The 19,817-nt window shown below is 45.0% G+C and overlaps 1 protein-coding gene across 1 annotated transcript in view; it reads left to right on the top strand.

Annotated features, from left to right (window-relative positions):
* Nucleotides 1-545: 545 nt before the first annotated feature.
* The window catches only part of LOC140388481 (inter-alpha-trypsin inhibitor heavy chain H3-like), a 94,767-nt gene continuing 75,495 nt past the window's right edge, over nucleotides 546-19,817 (top strand). Inside the window, exons 1-10 of the mRNA XM_072472749.1 lie at nucleotides 546-720; nucleotides 807-863; nucleotides 2,519-2,548; nucleotides 2,880-3,040; nucleotides 8,057-8,161; nucleotides 8,734-8,896; nucleotides 9,006-9,116; nucleotides 9,198-9,326; nucleotides 9,418-9,534; nucleotides 19,635-19,803. Of these exons, the coding sequence (XP_072328850.1) occupies nucleotides 631-720; nucleotides 807-863; nucleotides 2,519-2,548; nucleotides 2,880-3,040; nucleotides 8,057-8,161; nucleotides 8,734-8,896; nucleotides 9,006-9,116; nucleotides 9,198-9,326; nucleotides 9,418-9,534; nucleotides 19,635-19,803 (1,132 nt within the window). The 5' untranslated portion in view covers nucleotides 546-630. The remainder of the gene's footprint in view (nucleotides 721-806; nucleotides 864-2,518; nucleotides 2,549-2,879; nucleotides 3,041-8,056; nucleotides 8,162-8,733; nucleotides 8,897-9,005; nucleotides 9,117-9,197; nucleotides 9,327-9,417; nucleotides 9,535-19,634; nucleotides 19,804-19,817) is intronic.

Genomic DNA, 19,817 nt, shown 5'->3' with positions numbered 1-19,817 from the left:
ACTGAAGCTCCTCAAGTCGCAGACACTTATTGTAGAATCATAAAATCCCTACAGTGCAGAAGGAAACCATTCAGCCCACCAGGTCTGCACAGACCCTCCAAAAGGGCTCCCTACCTAGGCCCACTCCCCTGCCCTATCCCCATAACCTCTCCTGACCTGCATACCTTTGGACACTAAGGGACAATTTTCGCACGGTTAATCTAAGTAACCTGCACATCTTTGGACTGTGGGAGGAACCGGTGCACCTGGAGGAAATCCAAGCAGACAACATGCAAACTCCGCACAGACCGTCACCCAAGGCCAGAATTCAACCTGAGTCCCTGGTTCTGTGAGGCAGTGCTTGCACTGGATAACACTGGTATCCATGAACTCCCACACTGAAATTTATATTTATATTTTAGTATTGAGCCCCATTACAGACGACCCTTTGTCTTGATTATTCAGGTTTCTCAATTTCTCTGCAAACATCTTTATTTGCTTTAATTATGCTGACTGTTTACACTATATCCTTGTTGGGTCAACATTTTTTGGCAATTGTAGGAGTAGGGTCAATGCTATTGTTGCTCATTAACAGAGTTCAGAATAAAACCTAGTTTCTTGTAACTCACTTGACGCATAGGCTTCTGCAAAATGAAGGCAATGTTGTCCTTTCTTTTACTAATTTCTATTCCGGCCTTAATATCCTCTGATTTCATAATAACGGAAGCAGAGCAGCATAAGGTAATGTTTTATTTATATGACCAAATACTTTAATAACTTTTTTAACTATCTGACTGTTTAAACATTTACATTTTTATTTTGTGCAGAGTGATTATGCGAATACTGTGTCAAATGTTCTGAAACAGGCGGGAAGAACCCTGAAGGTACTCAGCAACTGATCTGTACATGTAAAAGTACTGTGCTTCATTTAATCACTGTGAAATGTTATTTCAAGCAAAATAGAAGAGGATTAACTATTGATTATATGCTTCATGTCTGAGCTTTGATCAATGCCAGTCATACTAGGCGTTGTCCCCACCAGCCATGATTTACAAGCCTCACACACAACTAAAACTATTTTCAAACCATCCACGTATCGAATAAAAATGATACAGTGCCATAATTTAGATTCCTTTTCCAAATGAAATTCTGTGTGAGAGTAAACCGAGGACAATTTTATTAATTCTCATTAAACCCTTCAGTTATGTTCACGGCTTATAATCACTATCCAGCACCTAATTTCCTTTAATAAGGATTACTGCTTCAAATTGCTATGAGGCTTGTTTTGCTTTTAACCTCAGTTTACAACAGCTGTCAATGCAACCACCTGCTGAGGATTTTCTTTTTTGCAAAGGATCAGTTATCATGATGTCTTTGTGCAAAAATCATCCTCAAATTGGTACCCTATTTATTGCAAGTTGTAGTACATTATTAGTGTTTATTGAATGTGACATACATTCTTAAACGCAGAGGTATGAGAGCCTGTTATGAAGTCATGAGGCATAACTGTTGATTCACAAGATTGTTTGATCAAATACAAAACTATATGCATTCATATTCATTATTTTGCCTCAATCAGATTATCATAACACTTCATTTCCTTCTCCCTCATATTTTTGTATAGTTTCCCCTTAAATATATCTATACTGTTCAACCACTCACTATGGTCACATGTTCCACATTCTTACCACTCTTGGGTAAATAATTCTTCCAAATTCCCTGTTGGATTTCTTGGTGATTATCTGTATTGATGGACTCGAGTTATGCTTTTTCCATAAGAAAAAACATCCTCCCTGTATCCAGGCGATCAAAATCTCTCAGAACTTTAATGGCCTCTATTAAGTCACCCCTCGGCCTTCATGTATCGGAAAGCCAGCCTGTCAATCCTTTCTTGACATGTACACCCACGCACCTCTGGCATCACTTCTTCTCTGCACCCTCTCCAGTGTAACATTATCCTTTTCATTATATGGAAAACATATGAGACTGTAGTCTACATGCAGTCTAACCAAGGTTCAACAGATTTAGCATAACCTTCCTACTTTCCAGTACTATCCCATTATAGATAAAGCCTAGTGCTTGTTTTATTTTTAAGACCTTGCAAACCTATGGCACAACGTTTAGTGATTGATGTGTTTGCACTCTGAGATCCCTTTGTTTTTCTACCCTACTTCGTTTAGCAACTTCCATGTAATAACAGATCTCTCTCCCTTCCTTCCAAAATGCAACTCACATGTATTTATGCTGAACTTAACTAGCCCATTCTGCAAGTTTATTAATGCTCTCGTGTAAATTATTTCAGCGCACAGTATTGACAAACCCCCCCCCCCCCATTTGGTGTCATAGACATTCAACTTCACAAAAGAGAGAGGAAAACGTCACAGTGTTGACATTTTATTTCATTTTTATGCGCATCAAACATCTAATTCTTTGGAATTTAAGCTAATTTCTGATATGATTCCATTTGCTTGTATCATCTGTGTGTCTAGGAAGAATTTTGAAACATTAACGTGTTGCTCCTTTTCTTGGCTATCTACAGAAAAGAAGCACTGAGGAGCATGGCAAGAAAGTAGGTTTGATTTCACTGATAGGATTTACTTCAGTAACAAACTGTGGATGTTGTTAATATGTTGGATGATATTTATCAGTTATATTGCATACTCTCCCTCCACACAATTGCTGGATTGACTCTGCTTTGATGATTTATTGGGATTGGGATTTTGCATAATGTATATGAGGCTATCATTTGTACTCTGTGATCACTTAGGGTATAGATGCTTTAGAATTAATGTCCCACCAGAACAGGACAAAACACTGATTTAATTGAAATTGGATGTTTCCAATTGTCTTATTCTCCAGCACCAATCACTTCTCATTGAAATGTGTTCTTTCGGCCTCAGAGGGATCTTGAAATTCACGCTATGAAGATTGAGTCCAAAGTTTCATCTCGATTTGCTCACACTGTGGTCATCAGCCAGGTGCTAAATCGAGCAAATGTGTCAAAAGAAGCTTTCTTTGAAATTGAACTACCCAAAACAGCCTTCATTACCAACTTCAGCATGTGAGTATCAGCTAGACGTCAAAGTTACCAATTAGCATGGACTAGCTCTTTCAAACAGGCTGAGTGAATATGTTTCGGATGGAATTTTGCACTCTGCACAGAGTGCTGGCTGAGGCAAGAGAAACGACGTCTGGCTCTCCAGCTGCACAGCCGTGCTTTCCCTTCAGATTCTCTGGCACTCTACACAGAAAATTTGGAGGTGTGGTGTTCACCATCATGTGGGCGGGGGTGGGCTGCCCTGAACAGAATATTCCACCCTCCAACGGATATGGGGAGATCTCTCCTCCTCCCACAAGCACCGAGGCAACCTACACCCAATGGATTAAGGCAATCCCACACTAAAGGGGAACCCATGGAGTTTCCAAGAGGGCCCACACCTAGCACGGGCACTGCCAACCTAGCAGTGTCAGATTGACAGTAGCAGCGGCAGTGCCAGGGCACTGACCAGACATGTCCCTCTCCCCCAGGGGCTATACTTATACTTTGCCCCTGCAAAGCTGGGGCAACTGCATCTAGGCTGTTTTATGGATTTCCGACTGGATTCTATGGTAATTATCTGTGCATAAATGGCAGTGCTACATTGCCCTGGTGCCAGGTTGGCATTGCCAAGGGTCGGGGCCTGAGGGGGCCATGCCCATTAAAGGGGGGTGTGAAGAGGGGTGATGAAGGGTGGTGGAGGGTGAAGAGGAATTATGAATGGAGCTTCATAAATGATGGGAGGATGAAGGGGGAATGGATCTTGAAAGGGGGTAGTCTTGAAATAGGGTGGGGGGTCCTGAAAGGGGGGACCTCTGCAACCCATAGTGGGGGGTGCTCACTTCGGGGTCATTTTAGGTCTACAAAATTATGTGAGGCATAGACAGAGTGGATAGTCAGAGACTTTTTCCCAGGGCATAGGTGTCAATTACTAGGGGGCATAGATTTAAGGTGCGAGGGGCAAGGTTTAGAGGAAAAGTACGAGGCAGGTTTTTTACACAGAGGCTAATGGGTGCCTGGAACTCGCTGCCGGAGGAGGTGGTGGAAGCAGGGACGATAGTGACGTTTAAGGGGCGTCTTGACAAATACATGAATAGGATGGGAATAGAGGGATACAGACCCCGGAAGTATAAAATATTTTAGTTTAGACAGGCAGCATGGTCGGCGCAGGCTTGGAGGGCCGAAGGGCCTGTTCCTGTGCTGTACGTTTCTTTGTAGGGGGAGGGAGGGTATTGCCCATACCTGCGGGAGGTGGCATTGTCCATGGGTGGAGGGATGTAGGGGCCCCTCAAGCTCACTTCGAGATAAGGGCACCTTTTCAAAATGGCACCCTGATCGCTGAGGAGCCAGTCTTGCTGGAAGGTTCGGATCCCCACTAATAAAAATATTTCTAAATGTGGGCTAGACCAGGGAGAAACTCCCCAAGACCCCCAAAAAAGACTAAGGGCGGGATTCTCCAGTTTCCAACGCCAAAATCTGGTTCGGCGATCAACCGGAGAACACCCGTTGGTGCCAGAATCGGAGGCAGCGCCACTTTTGCGATGCTCTGCCCCTCTAAAACCGCACACCGTAGGGACGGCATCAGAATGTTACCTTAGGCCCTCCCCTGATGCTCCGCCCCCAATGGGCCGCGTTCCCAACGACGTGGGGCACAAGGGCTTATTTTTTTGGGGAACCCGGCGTAGCGGCTGCGGACTTAGTTCAGCGCCACCACAGTCGGGAGGGGAGCCGATCCGCGGCAGGGGGGACTTTGGTGGGGGCTGGGGGCACTGGTTGGGGGTGGGCTGGGGGTGGCGAGCGTGGCCAGAGGGGGGTCCTTGTGCGGCTGGCGCCATGTTGCACGACGTGGCTGTTGCAGGCCGCCTCCATGCACATGCACGACCACGGACCCAGCAATTGGCTGGCCGTATTTGCAGCTAGAGCCAGAGACTTTATGCCCCCCCCATCAGATGGAGGATCGGTGGAGGTTTTGCAACGTTTTCTTGGGCGTAAAACGCCACTGTTCTCACACCAGCGTCAGCACATAGTCTCCCAAACGGAGAATCCAGCCCTAAGTGTGGGTGAATCCAAGTCTGGATCTCACCCAAAAAGCTGGAGGGAAACATCCTGCCCAAAATGACACTTAGGGCGGGATTGTCCGGCCATGTCCGCCCAGCAACCAGAGAACCCCGCCCGAGGTTAATGGACTTCTCCATTGTCCGCACCTCGCCCATGGTGTTCTAGTGGTGGGCGGGGCAAAAGAATCCAGCCCTTAAATTTTGGGGGGAGAATCGTGCCCAAGGTGTCACATCCAGCAGCTGCTGGTCATTTGGAGAGTTGGCTAGACCAGGGAGCACCACTGGGAGCAGTGCCCAGCAGCACCACTGGGAGCAGTGGCCAGAGCCATAAACTGCACCCAGCCCAGTGAGACAGCGTGCACATCACCCTCAGAAGAAGGTAAATGGTGTCAAGTTGCTGGGGCCATTCAGGGAAGTGCAAGAGAGGCGGGAGGAGAATGATTGGGCATGGCAGTGGCTGTGATGTTACCATGGTGTCATAATATACATCAGTACATTATGGTGCAATCACATACACACACTGATGGACATGCAGTAGGACCAACCAGCATACATAACACCGCAGCCAATCACCAGTGAGAGCACAAGCACTATAAAGGCAGGGGCCAGGAGAGTTCCCGCTCATTCTAGCAACAGCCATCTCAGAGCACAGAGCTCACAGCCTGCATCACAGACATTCACCATGTGCTGAGCGCCTCACATAGCTAGTGATAGGAAAGGGTCCACAGTTAAGCTGGTATTGCTTATACCCACGTTTACAGTATGTTAGCATAGTTGAACGGTTAATAAAATAGCGTTACACCACTTCCAGCATTGTTGGCTTGTTTGTAAACCAGAACACCCAACACAACACATGGGTGGCCACTGTCGCCAGATGGCCCCTCTGTGGGCACACCCCGCACCCTCCTGCCCACATTGAGGCTGCAGCATTTATTTCCCAATACAGCGGAGGCTCCCCTCCTGCCTGCTGGTACAATTCCAGTGGTGGTGGGAAAAAGAGCTTAGGTGACTATTAATTGGCCACTTACAGGCCTCAATTTCCCTCGGCGCAGGTAGGTCTCCCTGCACCTTCCCTGCCGCTAATATAATGCGATGGCATCTGGGGGATGAATCCATTTTATGCACCCCCCCACCCAGTCTCCCAACCTTCCCCTCCAGCGATTCATTAAATTCTGTCCACCATTTAAGATTAGAGTCCATAGAATCTCGAAAGTGCAGAAGGTGGCCATTCGCCCCATCGAGTTTGCACCGACACTCCAAAAGAGCACCCTACCTAAGCCCACCCCCCACCCTAACGCTGCAAAGCCACCTAATCTGGCATATTTGTACACTAAGGAATAATTTAGCATGGCCAATCCACCTAACCTGCACATCTTTGGATTTGACAGGAGAACACCAATGCATGGCGATACTATTGTCAATTCCTCAACAAGAATTTACTTAAAATTTCAGCAAGCATCTAATTGACCCATGGGCCACGACATTTGAAGCAACCCCATCCACAGCATTTCCCTGGTAGTGCGTGCCGGGAGCTGTGCCTGGGGTCACTGCCATGGGGCACTGCCAGAAGCTTCTAAAATCACATGAGAAGACGTTGATGCGTATCCTGAAGTCATCACATCTTCGCGCCACATTCCAGTTGGCCGATGAACCTTCAAGTAGGAAGCATGTCCACTGACAATCTAGAAGCCAATTTAAATTAATTAAACGGCAACTGACTGGGACTTTTTGTTGCCCATCTGCTTTACAGTTGGCAGGTGGGCGGACTGATTGGCAAGGTGGCCTTTACGTTTAAGCTGCAACCTCGATTCAGGGCCAGATGAAAGTCAGGATTCAATAAAATTAACAGATATGTCTGGGGACTGAGGTCTGTGTGTGATTGTTCTGCCCAGGCCCTTGTGGCATAGCATTTCTGTTGATATCTATTTTTTACAGGTCAACAATTCCCTCAGATAGCCCCACAGAGGCTCTCCTCCTGAAGGGACATATTGGAAATACCAGCCCGCACGTTCCGTTTTCTCGACACTTGCCCTCCTCTCACCCTCCCCAGCAGCGTTTAGTCTTTCACAGAATGCATTCCATGCTGGATGGCCATTAATTGGCCAGACAGTGCACTATCATGTTAACAGCGCGATCTCCAATGGGAGCGGGTTTCACATCCACTCCTGTTTGTGTCTACCTCGGGCGCTCCCCGAATGTAAAATTCAGGCCAATATCTTTTTTTTCTTTCAATTTGCTACATGACTCCAAGATATTTGTAACCCCTATAACTGTATCGCTTCATGGTTCTGAGATTTTACCTCTTTACTCCAAGATTTCTCTGATATATTGCTTGTTATCACTCTCCTGACCTCATTGTGTCATGGGGGAGGCAGCGGCACAGTGGTATTGTCACTGGACTAGTAAACCAGAGACCCAGAATAATGCTCAAATCCCGCCACAGCAGATGGTGAAATTTGAATTCAATAAAAATCTGGAACGAAAAAGTTTAATGATGACCATGAAACCATTGTTGATTGTCGTCAAAATCCATCTGGTTCACTAATGTCCTTTCGGAAAGGAAATCTTTTGTCTTCTCTGGCCTATATGTGACACCCGACCCACAGCAATGACTCTTAACTGCCCCCTCAAGGGCAATTAGGGATGGGCAATAAATGCTGGCACAGCATTTTCGTCCCATGAATTAATTTAAAAAAAAGATACCCTCAATTGCTTTCGAGACATGTTTTTCTGCATTGGCCCAGTATAGTGTCCACTCTGTGTTTTCAAGATCATCTTGCTTGATGCATAAATATGTGTTGAAATATAGAACAGCAATGAATAATCAGAAGCATGTTGAATCAGTGTGAACATTCCTCCTTGAACAGTGGGAATGTAATTAAAAATGGTGGGTTTAAAAGAAGAAATCAGTGGAAGAGGTGAGTGAAGATTTAAGACAAATCGGATTTGTATTATACCATCCATGTGATTTCTCTCTCTGTAGGACTCTAGATGGAGTGACCCATGTGGGAGTTGTGAAAGAGAAGGAAGTGGCTCAGAAACAGTACCAGCAAGCGGTTTCACGGGGACAGACTGCGGGACTTGTAAAGTAAGAACAATTTCTTTGCATTTAACTGAGACATCCATTCTTCATTAGTTTATTCCTCATAACATTTGATGAGTGAAACTCTTTGGGATTGTGTCCATGTCAGTGTTAGCTGCAGGGAAATGAGAATAGAATTAGATACAATACAAATAGATACATGAAATTCCAATTGGCGGTGCCCCTCCTCCCATCCCCAACAGACAGTTGTCCATTTAGCATCACCTCTTGCCAAGGCAGCTTTTCAACCCACCTAGTTAATGTTTCATTACTTCTATGCAGTCTTGCCTTTTAAAAATCTTCCAATATAAGGGCTAATCCTGCTGTTCTGAACACCTAGCAGGAAATTCCCTGGAAATTAAATTTCAGAAAAAATGGGTTCCAGTTCTGTTTCCCACACTGGATGCCTGAACACAGAGTAGTGCAAGATATTATTGCACTTTGGGCGATGACCATTCTGAAATCTCTGTAATGCTCTTTCAGATATTTTATGAATAAAGTATATTTTTGCTTAAAAAAAATCTAGTGTCAAAGTAACAGCAATATTTCAACTTGTGTTTTTGCCCTGATTTTCAAAGGGTGTCTGGAAGAAAAATGGAAAAGTTTAAAGTTTCAGTAAATATTGGACCAAACAAAAAAGTCATATTTGAACTAACCTATGAGGAACTATTAAAACGTCACCTGGGGGCATATGAGATGCAAATCAGAGTAAAACCCCAGCAACTTGTCAACCATTTCCAGGTACATTTCTAAAGCAGCAACATTACTAATATATTTCAACTGTGGCTGTTTTTGATTTTCTTATTTGTTGATAGTTAAATTCTTTCACATTTTGGATTGCTGTTTCCAGATTGACGTACACATTTTTGAACCACAAGGCATTGCCTTTCTGAATGTTGATGCAAATTTCCTAACTAATAACCTGACATCAATTGTGAAAAAGACTCTTACCGGCACAAAGGTGGGTACATATCATTGTTTAGAAAAATCTTTACCTCACCAATTTCTGTAAAAATTAACTTTGAGTCACTGCTTCATTCAGGCACACGTTTCCTTCAAACCAACTCTTGAGCAACAGCGCAAATGTCCTGATTGTCATGAAACAATTCTAGACGGAGACTTCATCATTAAGTATGATGTCAATAGAGACCTGTCTGCTGGTAGTGTTCAGGTAATTGGAACTTATACTTAAAATGGAAGTCTCATCGGATTCTTCACTCTGATGATTTAAAATAAAAATTATGTTGTAATTTATTTTTCAGGTTGTAAACGGATATTTTGTACATCATTTTGCACCTGCTAATCTTGCCAGAATCCCTAAAAATGTCATCTTTGTGATTGACCACAGTGGATCTATGTCGGGGACTAAAATGCGTCAGGTAAGAAAAATGTTCAGTGTAGGAGGGAAAGATAGAAATCCCGCTGCCATATTCTTTGTCCGGTGTGATCCTCCGGTCCGCCGGCAGCGTACCCATGCCTGTGCTTTTCCCGACGGCATGGGGTGGCCCACAATGGGAAACTCCATTGGCCGGCTGCAGAATGAGAATCCCGTTGCCGGCGGGGACGTGCCGCGCAGGAAACGCGACTGGCGGACCGGAGAATCACACTTTTCACATTCTCTTTCCTTCTTAGGTGATCAAGGTGCAGGCAAAAGGGTAATTAACTTGTTTCATACATCCACCAATATGTGAAAGAAGGAAAAGCTTTTATTCATATAGCAGCTTTAACAGCCACACAAAATCCCAAAGTGCTTTACAGCCAATTAACTTTTGAAGTATAGTCACAGTTGTAATGTAGGAAACACAGCAGCCATCTTGTCCAAGATCATCCACAAACAGCTGTGTGATAATGGCCAGATAATCGGATTTAGTCATGTTGGTTGAGGGATAAACGTTGGTCAGGACATTGGAAGACACCTCTGCTTTTCTTTGAAGTAGTGCCCTGGGTTCTTTAACATCCATGCAAGAGTAAGGCAGAGCCTTGGTTAGTATTTCATCTGGAAAACCCCTGAAAGTGTAACAAGCTCTTCGTACGGTACTGGTTTGTGAACTTTGATTTTGTGCTTGTGTCTCTTTCTGACATGGGGCAAGTGTGCTAACTGAGCCACAACTGGTCACTAGATGCTGTTTAACTGGGAACAAGGAAGCATGTGATAGTATTCCAGGGAAAAGTATTGTTGTGATTTTTCCCTCTCTCTGTGAGTTTGCACCTTCTTCCAGTGCCTCTGCGCAGCAGCAAATGGAGATGGACACATCAGTGGCATGGAAGGTCAAGCCTGTCTCACCCGCCTCTGTGGTACTCTACTTTGGTTCTTCAGTGCACTACTCCTGCAATAAGAAAATCCTCTCCAAAATCTCTCAGCCTCTCTCTTTCTTTAAGACATTCCTTAAAGCCTACCTCTTTGACCAAGCCTTTAATAATAATTAATAATAATCTTTATTATTGTCACAAGTAAGCATACATTAACACTGCAACAAAGTTACTGTGGAAATCCCCTAATCGCCACATTCCGGCACCTGTTTGGTACACAGAGGTAGAATTCAGAATGTCCAATTCACCTAACAAGCACTTCCTTTGGGACTTGTGGGAGGAAACTGGACCACCCGGAGGAAACCTACGCAGACATGGGGAGAATGTGCGGACTCCACACAGGCAGTGATCCAAGCCGGGAAGCGAACCTGGGACCTTGGAGCTGTGAAGCAACAGTGCTAATCACTGTGCTACCATGCCGCCCATTTACATTCCTTTGTAGCTCAGTGTCAAATCCTATTTGATAATGCTTCTGTGAAGTGCCTTCGGACATTTTGTTAGTGGCTATATAAATACAAGTTGTTGAATTTCTACTAATAGACACAGAGCGCAGGTGCATCCTCACTTTGGACTATTAAGAAATAATAGATGCGTCTCTTTTTTAATAAACATTTTATTGAGGTATATTTTGGTATTATAGCAACAACACAATAAACAATGTACATGAAACCACCTCTGGACTCAGCAACACCCTTGTTTTTAACACCGTGGACATGATATCTGCAAACATTTGCCAAAATCCCCTAAGCTTCGGACATGCCCAGAACATGTGGACATGGTTCGCTGGTCCTCCCGCACATTTTGAACACCTGTTTTCCACCCCAAAGAATCTGCTCATCCGGGCCAAATAGATGCGTTTTTAATCTTACCGAACAAAGACCACGGGCGAAATTCTCCCCCAACGGCGCGATGTCCGCCGACTGGCGCCAAAGACGGCGCCAATCAGACAGGCATCGCGCCGGCCCAAAGGTGCGGAATGCTCTGACGCCGGAGGGATTTCCGCCCCGCCAGCTGGCGGAAATGGCGTTTGTTGCCCCGCCAGCTGGCGCGGAAATGCGGCGCATGCGCGGGAGCATCAGCGGCCGCTGAAAGTTTCCCGTGCATGCGCAGTGGGGAGAGTCTCTTCCGCCTCCGCCATGGTGGAGGCAGTAGCGGAGGCGGAAGGGAAAGAGTTCCCCCACGGCACAGGCCCGCCCGCAGATTGGTGGGCCCCGATCGCGGGCCAGGCCACCGTGGGGGCACCCCCCGGGGTCAGATCGCCCCGCGCCCCCCCCCCAGGACCCCGGAGCCCGCCCACGCCGCCTGGTCCCGCCGGTAAATACCAGGTTTGATTTACGCCGGCGGGACAGGCAATTTCTGGGCGGGGCTTCGGCCCATCCGGGCCGGAGAATTGAACGGGGGGTCCCGCCAACCGGCGCGGCCCGATTCCCGCCCCCGCCCAATCTCCGGTACCGGAGACTTCGGCGGGGGCGGGATTCACGGCAGCCAACGGCCATTCTCCGACCCCCCGCCGGGTCGGAGAATGACGCCCCACAATAGGAATGTATGAGGATGATTTAGTAGATTAAATATAGAATACATCATGTTGTACTCCTGCATTCTTAAATTGATATTGTTAATATTCAGGTTATATGTTTCTAAGATAGTCAGCTTGGCAAGAATTGTCCATTCTATATGGCTGTTATGCGAAGGTTGTTGAGGAGCAACATTATATTTTAATTATCTTTCTCTACCCCCCCACCCCCATTGCACGCGCACACACACACATGTCACCTTCAGATAAACATTCTTCAAGTAAAGCACAATGTACTGGAAGTGAGCAGATGTAAACAGAAAAAGTGTGGGGAATTTGACTCAATTTCAATTGGATACAATTGCTTGAATTCTGCTCTGGTAATAACTGAAACTGTCGGTGTTTGCCATCATTTCTCCACTGACAGTGACAGCAGCTTTTGGGTCTGCACTTGGAAACCCAGAAGTTGAGGTAAGTGAGTCTCCCGACAGCCATTTGGTGTACTGCAGGGGTTTGCAGTGACGGCAGTTTCCATAGTAATCATGAATTAATCGAAACAACGGTGACGCTGTTAGTTTCACTGCAATCACCCTGGAAAAAGTTATATGTTGCTGAATGAGGTGTAATTGCAATTTTAAGGCAGAGCTCCTCAGTGCAGGAAACATAACTGAGTGAGGCCTCGACGAGTCGGAGGCCTGAACCCCCCCCCCCCCCCCCACAGGGTGCTGTTAGATAGTGGGGTCATATCCGGTGCTTTCTGTTTTTGTTTTCTTTAGTTCGCACCAATAGTTTATTTAAGTCTAGTAAAATTTAACTCATTACTGTGACGAACGGTTACTGCCTTATCATCATGTAAGGTGATGTCCCCTTTAAGACCGGGCTTGGAACCCTGGGGACTCCGCTTCTGGCTCCGCCCTCTGTGAGCCATATATAAAGGGCTGCCTCATGGGCTGTGTAGCAGTCAGCACTTGTCTCAGCTCTAACATAGTTCTTAGTCTAATAAAGCCTTCTTTACAGTTTAATCTCTAAGCTTCGTTATTGAGGGTACCTCAATTACATTCCATACACAATAGTTACAGAACCAAACAGAACGTATAACCCCTCTCCATCCTTTATGATACGTAATAGATCTGTTGGACTATTTTCTAAATGGGGAAATGCTTAGGAAATCAGAAGCACAAAGTGACTTGAGAGTCCTTGTTCACAATTCTCTTCAGGTTAATGTGCAGTTTCAGTCGGCAGTTAAGAAGGCAAATGCAATGTTAGCATTCATGTCAAGAGGGCTAGAATACAGGACCAGGGGTGTACTTCTGAGGCTGTATAAGGCTCTAGTCAGACCCCATTTGGAGTATTGTGAGCAGTTTTGGGTCCCGTATCTAAGGAAGGATGTGCTGTCCGTGGAAAGGGTCCAGAGGAGGTTCACAAGAATGATCCCTGGAATGAAGAACTTGTTATATGAGGAACGGTTGAGGACTCTGGGTCTGTACTCGTTGGAGTTTAGAAGGATGAGGGGGGATCTAATTGAAACTTACAGGATACTGCGAGGCCTGGATAGAGTGGATGTGGATAGTATGTTTCCACTTGTAGGAAAAACTAGAACCAGAGGACACAATCTCAGACTAAAGGGACGATCCTTTAAAACTGAGCTGAGGAGGAATTTCTTCAGCCAGAGGGTGGTGAATCTGTTGAACTCTTTATCGCAGAAGGCTGTGGAGGCCAAATCATTGAGTGTCTTTAAGACAGAGTTAGATAGGTTCTTGATTAATATGAGGATCAGGGGTTATGGCGAGAAGGCAGGTGAATGGGGATGAGAAAATATCAGCCATGATTGAATTCTTCAGTCCCTAGCCATGTGTTTCCCGGCAGAGGCTTCCTCGAGGAGTGGGGTGATTTCAATGGGAATTCCCATTGACATCGGCGGGAACAGAGTATCTTGCCACCAGCAGCCTCTGCCGGGAAACACATGGCTAGGGGCTGAAGAATCCAACCCTTTATATCTTGCTCACATGGATAGTGTACCAGTGATGTTGTCTCATGTACAGAGGTATATAAAAATCGATCCAGTGATGGTGAAGGTTATGGATATGATGTAAAGGCACATTAACAAATGTGCATCAGAAGAATCCAGACCTCAAGCCCTACATCATGAAAAGACTTGAGTTGGCAGTCCAGAGTAGAATTCTGTTATTGGGAATTTGAGTAATTATTCCTCCATGGCTGTGCAACAGAATCCTTGATCAGCTACATGAAGGACATCCTGGTGTGGTGAGGATAAAGGAATTGGCACACAGTTATTTTTGATAGCCTGGATTATATGCCCAAATTGAGGAGAAGGTGGGGAAATGCCAATCCCATGTTACACTAAGCAATACTCCACTTCTGCAACCCTTACATCTGTGGGAATGGCCGACACAACCATGGCAGAGAATACATATAGACTATGCTGGTCCAGTTGAGGGACATATGTTCCTACTGATGGTCAACGCACACTCAAAATGGCCAGGTCTCAATCATTAAAATTTTTTTTTTTAAAAATTCGAATAAGGATATATATAACAACATCCAAACAATGGATCAATAACAAAAAAAAAAATCCCTTCCCCCTCATTGCTAAGTCTCAATCATGAAATCCACAACAACCGAACAAGCCAGCGAGGGATTAGGTGAGGTGAGGTATTTGCAAGGTCCGGAAGGTCGGAGCAACTTCTAAGTGAGAATGGGACTCAATTTATATGAAAAGAGTTTGTAAATTAGTTAAAGGGGGGTTGGTATTCAACATGTAAAATCTGCTCCGTATCACCCTACAACCAACGGGTTGGTCAAATAATTTGCACAATCACTCAAACAGGCAGTTAAGGCATAGAGAGATCAAGGCTCCTTATCAAAATGTGTTAACAACTTTCTAATGTCATATAGAAATTCCGCACATGCAACAATGCAGAGCTCACCAGAAATGTTACTCTTCAAGACGAAATTGAGAACACAATTTGACTTCTTGATACCACCTGTTACTTCGGAAACTGTCAAGTGACAACAAGTGCAAATTACTCGGAGAGAGCAAAACTCAAAGAGTAGAGTCTTCAACCCGTGGAGTACGAGTATTAGCTAGGTGCGATAGAACAAGTGAAAAATGGACACTGATCACCATCCTAGCAAAAACAAGTCTCATATCTTATACTGTCCAGACGGATGATGAAAGAGTTTGCCGATGAGTTTTACGATAGTGACATTTAAGGGGCATCTTGACAAATACATGAATAGGATGGGAATAGAGGGATACGGACCCAGGAAGTGTAGAAGATTGTAGTTTAGTCGGGCAGCATGGTCGGCACGGGCTTGGAGGGACGAAGGGCCTGTTCCTGTGCTGTACATTTCTTTGTTCTTTGTTCTTTGTCTTTGACATCTTGATAAGCATTTTCACATTCTTCATCCCGTGCCATGTTTGTTTGACACAAAGCAATGTGTTTCATGGCTTCAGCCTTGTGGCGAAGTTATGAATGAATTTGCTGTAATAATTGAGCAATCCTCAACAGCATCACATTTCGAGGATACAGGGCTCCTAGGATCTCAGACATCTTCTTTGGTTCTTTACGTAAACCATTTTCGTCGTTGATATGACCCAGATAGTTTATAGAAGACATTAAAAATTCACACTTTTCTTTCTTGGCTCTAAGGTGGTAGTGCTGTAATCATGCTACAGTAGCTTCCAAATTCCTTACATTTTCTTCAACATTTGAACCTGTAATAAGACTTTCATCTAGGGAATATTGAACACCAGATAGCTCACGCAGAATTTGATCCATGGATCTCTAAAAAAGAGCAGGTGCTGAAGTTATCCCAAATGGAAGTCTCCAATAATAAAAAGACCATTATGTGGCACTATGATAAGTGACTCTGCAGTCACATTCATCTGTAGATTTGCCCGAGACAGATCTATTTTGCTAATTGTTTGGCTTCCTGAGAGTCTAGTGAATAATTCTTCAATAAGTGGTAGAGTATAGAGCTCTGAACTCATTACTGTATTAATTGTTGTTTTAAAAGCTCCACATATTCTTACTGAACCATCACACTTTAACACAGGAACTATTGGTGTCACCCAATCACTGGTGGTAATGGATTCATAGGAACATAGGAATTAGGAGCAGAAGTAGGCAATTTAGCCCTTCGAGCCTGCTCCGCCATTCAATCAGATCATGGCTGATCTCTTCCTGGTCTCAAATCCACCTCACCACCTGTTGCCCATATCTCTTTAACCCATTTTAAAATCAAAAATATATCTATCTCTTTCTTGAAACCATTTCATGACTCAGATTCCACTGCACTATGGGGCAGTGAGTTCCAGAGATTCACCACCCTCTGCGAGAAGTAGTTCCTCCTCATCTCAGTTCTAAATCTACTGTCCCTCAACCTATATCCGTGACCTCTCATTTTAGATTTCCCCACAAGGGGGATCATTTGGTGTACGTTTACTTTATCAATCCCATTTAGTATTTTATACACCTTGATCAGTTCCCCTCTCATCCTTCTAAACTCCAATGAGTATAAGCTCAAATTGTTTAATCTCTCCCCATACGTCAACCCTTTCATCCCTGGAATCAATCTGATCAATCTCCTCTGAATTGCCTCCAATGCCACCATATCATTCCTCAAATAAGAAGACCAAAAGTGGACACAATGTGGTCTCACCAACATCCTACACAATTGCAACCACACTTCTCTACTTTTATACTCCAGCCCTTTTGCAATAAATGCTAACATTCCATTTGCCTTTTTAATTACTTGCTGTACCTGTATTCTGCGATTCATGAACAAAGACACCCAGGTGCCTCTGCTCAGACGCATATTGAATCTGCTTTCCATTTAGATAATAATTTGCCTTTCTATTTTTTTGGCTAAAATGGATAACCTCACACTTATCTACATCTGGCAAATTCTGGCGCAATCTCCTCGCCTATCTATATCCATCTGTAAAATCTTTATCTCCTCTTCCCTACCTGCTTTGCCACCTATTTTAGTATCATCCACAGATTGTTGCTATATTACACCCTGTCCCTGCTTGCAGATTATTTATATAAATTGTAAAACAGCTGAGGTCTGAGGATTGACCCCTGCGGCACCCTACTAGTTACAGTTCACCAACCTGAGATGGACCCATTTATCCCGACCCTCTGCTTTCTCTCAGTCAGCCAAACCTCAATCCAATCTAGTATTCTACCCACAATCCCCTGCAATCTCATCTTCTGGATCAGTCTGGGTTTCTCTTTGATGTGAATAGAAGCCTTGCCGGTCAAAGGATCTGTGGTGGTTTAAATCCTTGTCATGTGGCATTGGCTTTCTTTGGCTTCTATGAAATCATAGCTACTGCTTTCTAGACATCTGTCTGAGGGAGCAGGTGTAAGGGTCAGGTGAGTGAAAAGGCAGTGATTTTTTTTTCACTGTTACTGCCTGGACTGCCCTTTAGTTTGCAGGTGGGGGTGAGTGAAGTGGGGGGAGGTCTCTGTTATGGGAGTGGGGCACAAATAAGAATTACACCGGCCTGACGCTGTTCCTTTGGAGTGAAGGCCCAAATTAATAAGAGTCAAAGTGACTCCCTGGAGGGAATCCTACAGCCTGGGAGAGTTTTGACTGAATGTTGCTGCTAGAAATCACTCATTAACGATCCAACCTTTCACTCTGCGTCCTGGAAGGACATCTGTGGTTGCAACAATTTCAACATCAGAAACAACGACACACATCTTCCATTTCACAAATTAATTCCTATTATTTTTACCCCTTCCCCTACCCTCTGTGCATGTCTGTCTTGTGTGTGTTTGAGTAGAGGGTGGGATGGAAAAGGGAGGTGTAGTGAATTAGCTGGCCATTATTGCTTTCCAAGTATTGCATGTCTTATCTCTATTTTTGTTGTAAATAAACAGTCGTTGTGTCTCACTTACAAATCTGGTGCCTGTATGTCATTGGAGCAGTCAAGTGCCAAAGATCTCAGAGACTTTGCACAAATTATTGGTTAATTCACTTGTGTTGGGACACCGGAGACTGTGGGGCTGGAATCGATCGCTCACTAGGCCAGGGTGTGGTAACCAGGGGTTCTCTGATATGGGGGAGGACTGTGGTGGGTGTTCGCTGTTATCGGTTGCCTCTTATAGGGGTGTCTCTGTTATGAGGGCTCTGATATAGGGGTGTCTCTGATATGGGGGGTTCTCTGATAAGTGGGGGTCTCTGGTGGGGTTCTCTGGCGGGGGGGGGGGGGGGTCTGATGTGGGTTCATGCAGGGGATCAGGTCACCCTCATGCTTGTGTTGGGTGTTAAACATCATGGGCAAGATTCTCTGTTGGCCGACGCCGGAATTGGGAAACGCGATTGGGCAGAGAATCGGTTCCCGCTGAAATTGTGGCTGGCACCGGTTTCAAATCATAATTCTCTGTCGCCTCGACAGCGGTGTCAATGCGTTCCAGAATGCACAAAAACGACATTAGCATATCATTAGCGGTCCTGACCTGGTATTCTCTGGGGCCTCCGCGAGCTTCTGTCTTCACTGGGGCGAATTCCTGACGGGGAGGTTCACTTGTGCTTTTAAAAATCGTGAAACAGGCACTGTGGCTGCTGAGAGATAGGGGTATGGACAGTATCCAACATCGTCATAGTTTGCTGACAGTTGTGCCACTGGTTGGGAGGGGAGGCTTATGCCAGGGCCTGGGGGGGGGGGGGGTAGCTGGGGGTGGTCACGAATTGGGCTGTGTGTCCCCACAGGCCACCCCCCTAGGTGCCCTCTGACCCCAGCCAACCCATCAGTGGGATGGACGCATTTCAGCGCAACCAGTGCCATCTTGTTGGCTGGTGTGTGGGGAGTGAAGTGTGTATCTGCGGCTGCAGCTTGTCAGCCTCCCGAGTGTCAGTCATGGACCCGGCATTTCCATAAGGCGCCGGTGCTAGCCCCTCAATGGTCACTGAATTGGTCCAGGAGCTGGGGCAGTTCTGCTGTCATGGAAGTCCACGAGTCCTGCCCCGGCTTCAACACTTAGTCTCAGGAATGGTAAATCCAGCCACATAATTTTGTTTGTTTCATCATCTATTTAGGTGCAAACGCAAATATCAACTGATAATGCTGTAATACAATTCAATTATACATTCCTACTTCAGATGTAAGAATTAAATAGCAACAGTTTCTATAGTTCAACAACATGCTTTGTAAGTTGACTTCAATACAAATCAACTGCCAACTATTTGGTCAAAAGTAACAGTGCTTTTGTGGTAGTCACCACTGTTTGTATATATGCCGTATATGAGAAGTAATACGGTAAGGCTCCTCCTGTACAACAGGTACGGGGGTAGATCCCTGCCTGCTGGCTCCGCCCAGTAGGCGGAGTATAAATGTGTGTGCTCACCGAGCTGCAGCCATTTCGGCAGCAGCTGTAGGAGGCAACTCATCTCTGCTTAATAAAGCCTCGATTACTCTTTACACTCGTCTCGTCGTAATTGATAGTGCATCAGCATTCTCTTATTCATCGTGCAATCAGCTGCGTTTCATGGGGCCATCGACATGACATCGCAACACAATGTGAAAAATAGCATCAAAGCCTCTTGTGGCTCTACAGTTAATGTACTTGTTAAAATTTATGCTCGAGTTACAGTTGTTAACTTTTATTTTGTTTCTTCCAGACAAATGAAGCGCTTGTCAAAATCTTAGGTGATATGGACACAAAGGATCATTTTGGAATTATTATATTTGATGATAATATTGACACATGGAAGGATACAATATTTCAAGCAACTCTGGAAAATGTGTTTGAAGCTAAGAAATTTGTAAAAACTATTTCAGCCAGAGGAGGTAAAAATTATTAT

The sequence above is a fragment of the Scyliorhinus torazame genome, chromosome 13 (assembly GCF_047496885.1).
Source record: "Scyliorhinus torazame isolate Kashiwa2021f chromosome 13, sScyTor2.1, whole genome shotgun sequence".
NCBI classification, from domain to species: Eukaryota; Metazoa; Chordata; class Chondrichthyes; order Carcharhiniformes; family Scyliorhinidae; genus Scyliorhinus; species Scyliorhinus torazame.
Note: the sequence above shows the minus strand (reverse complement) of the source record. Positions and strands in the feature narration are given on the sequence as shown.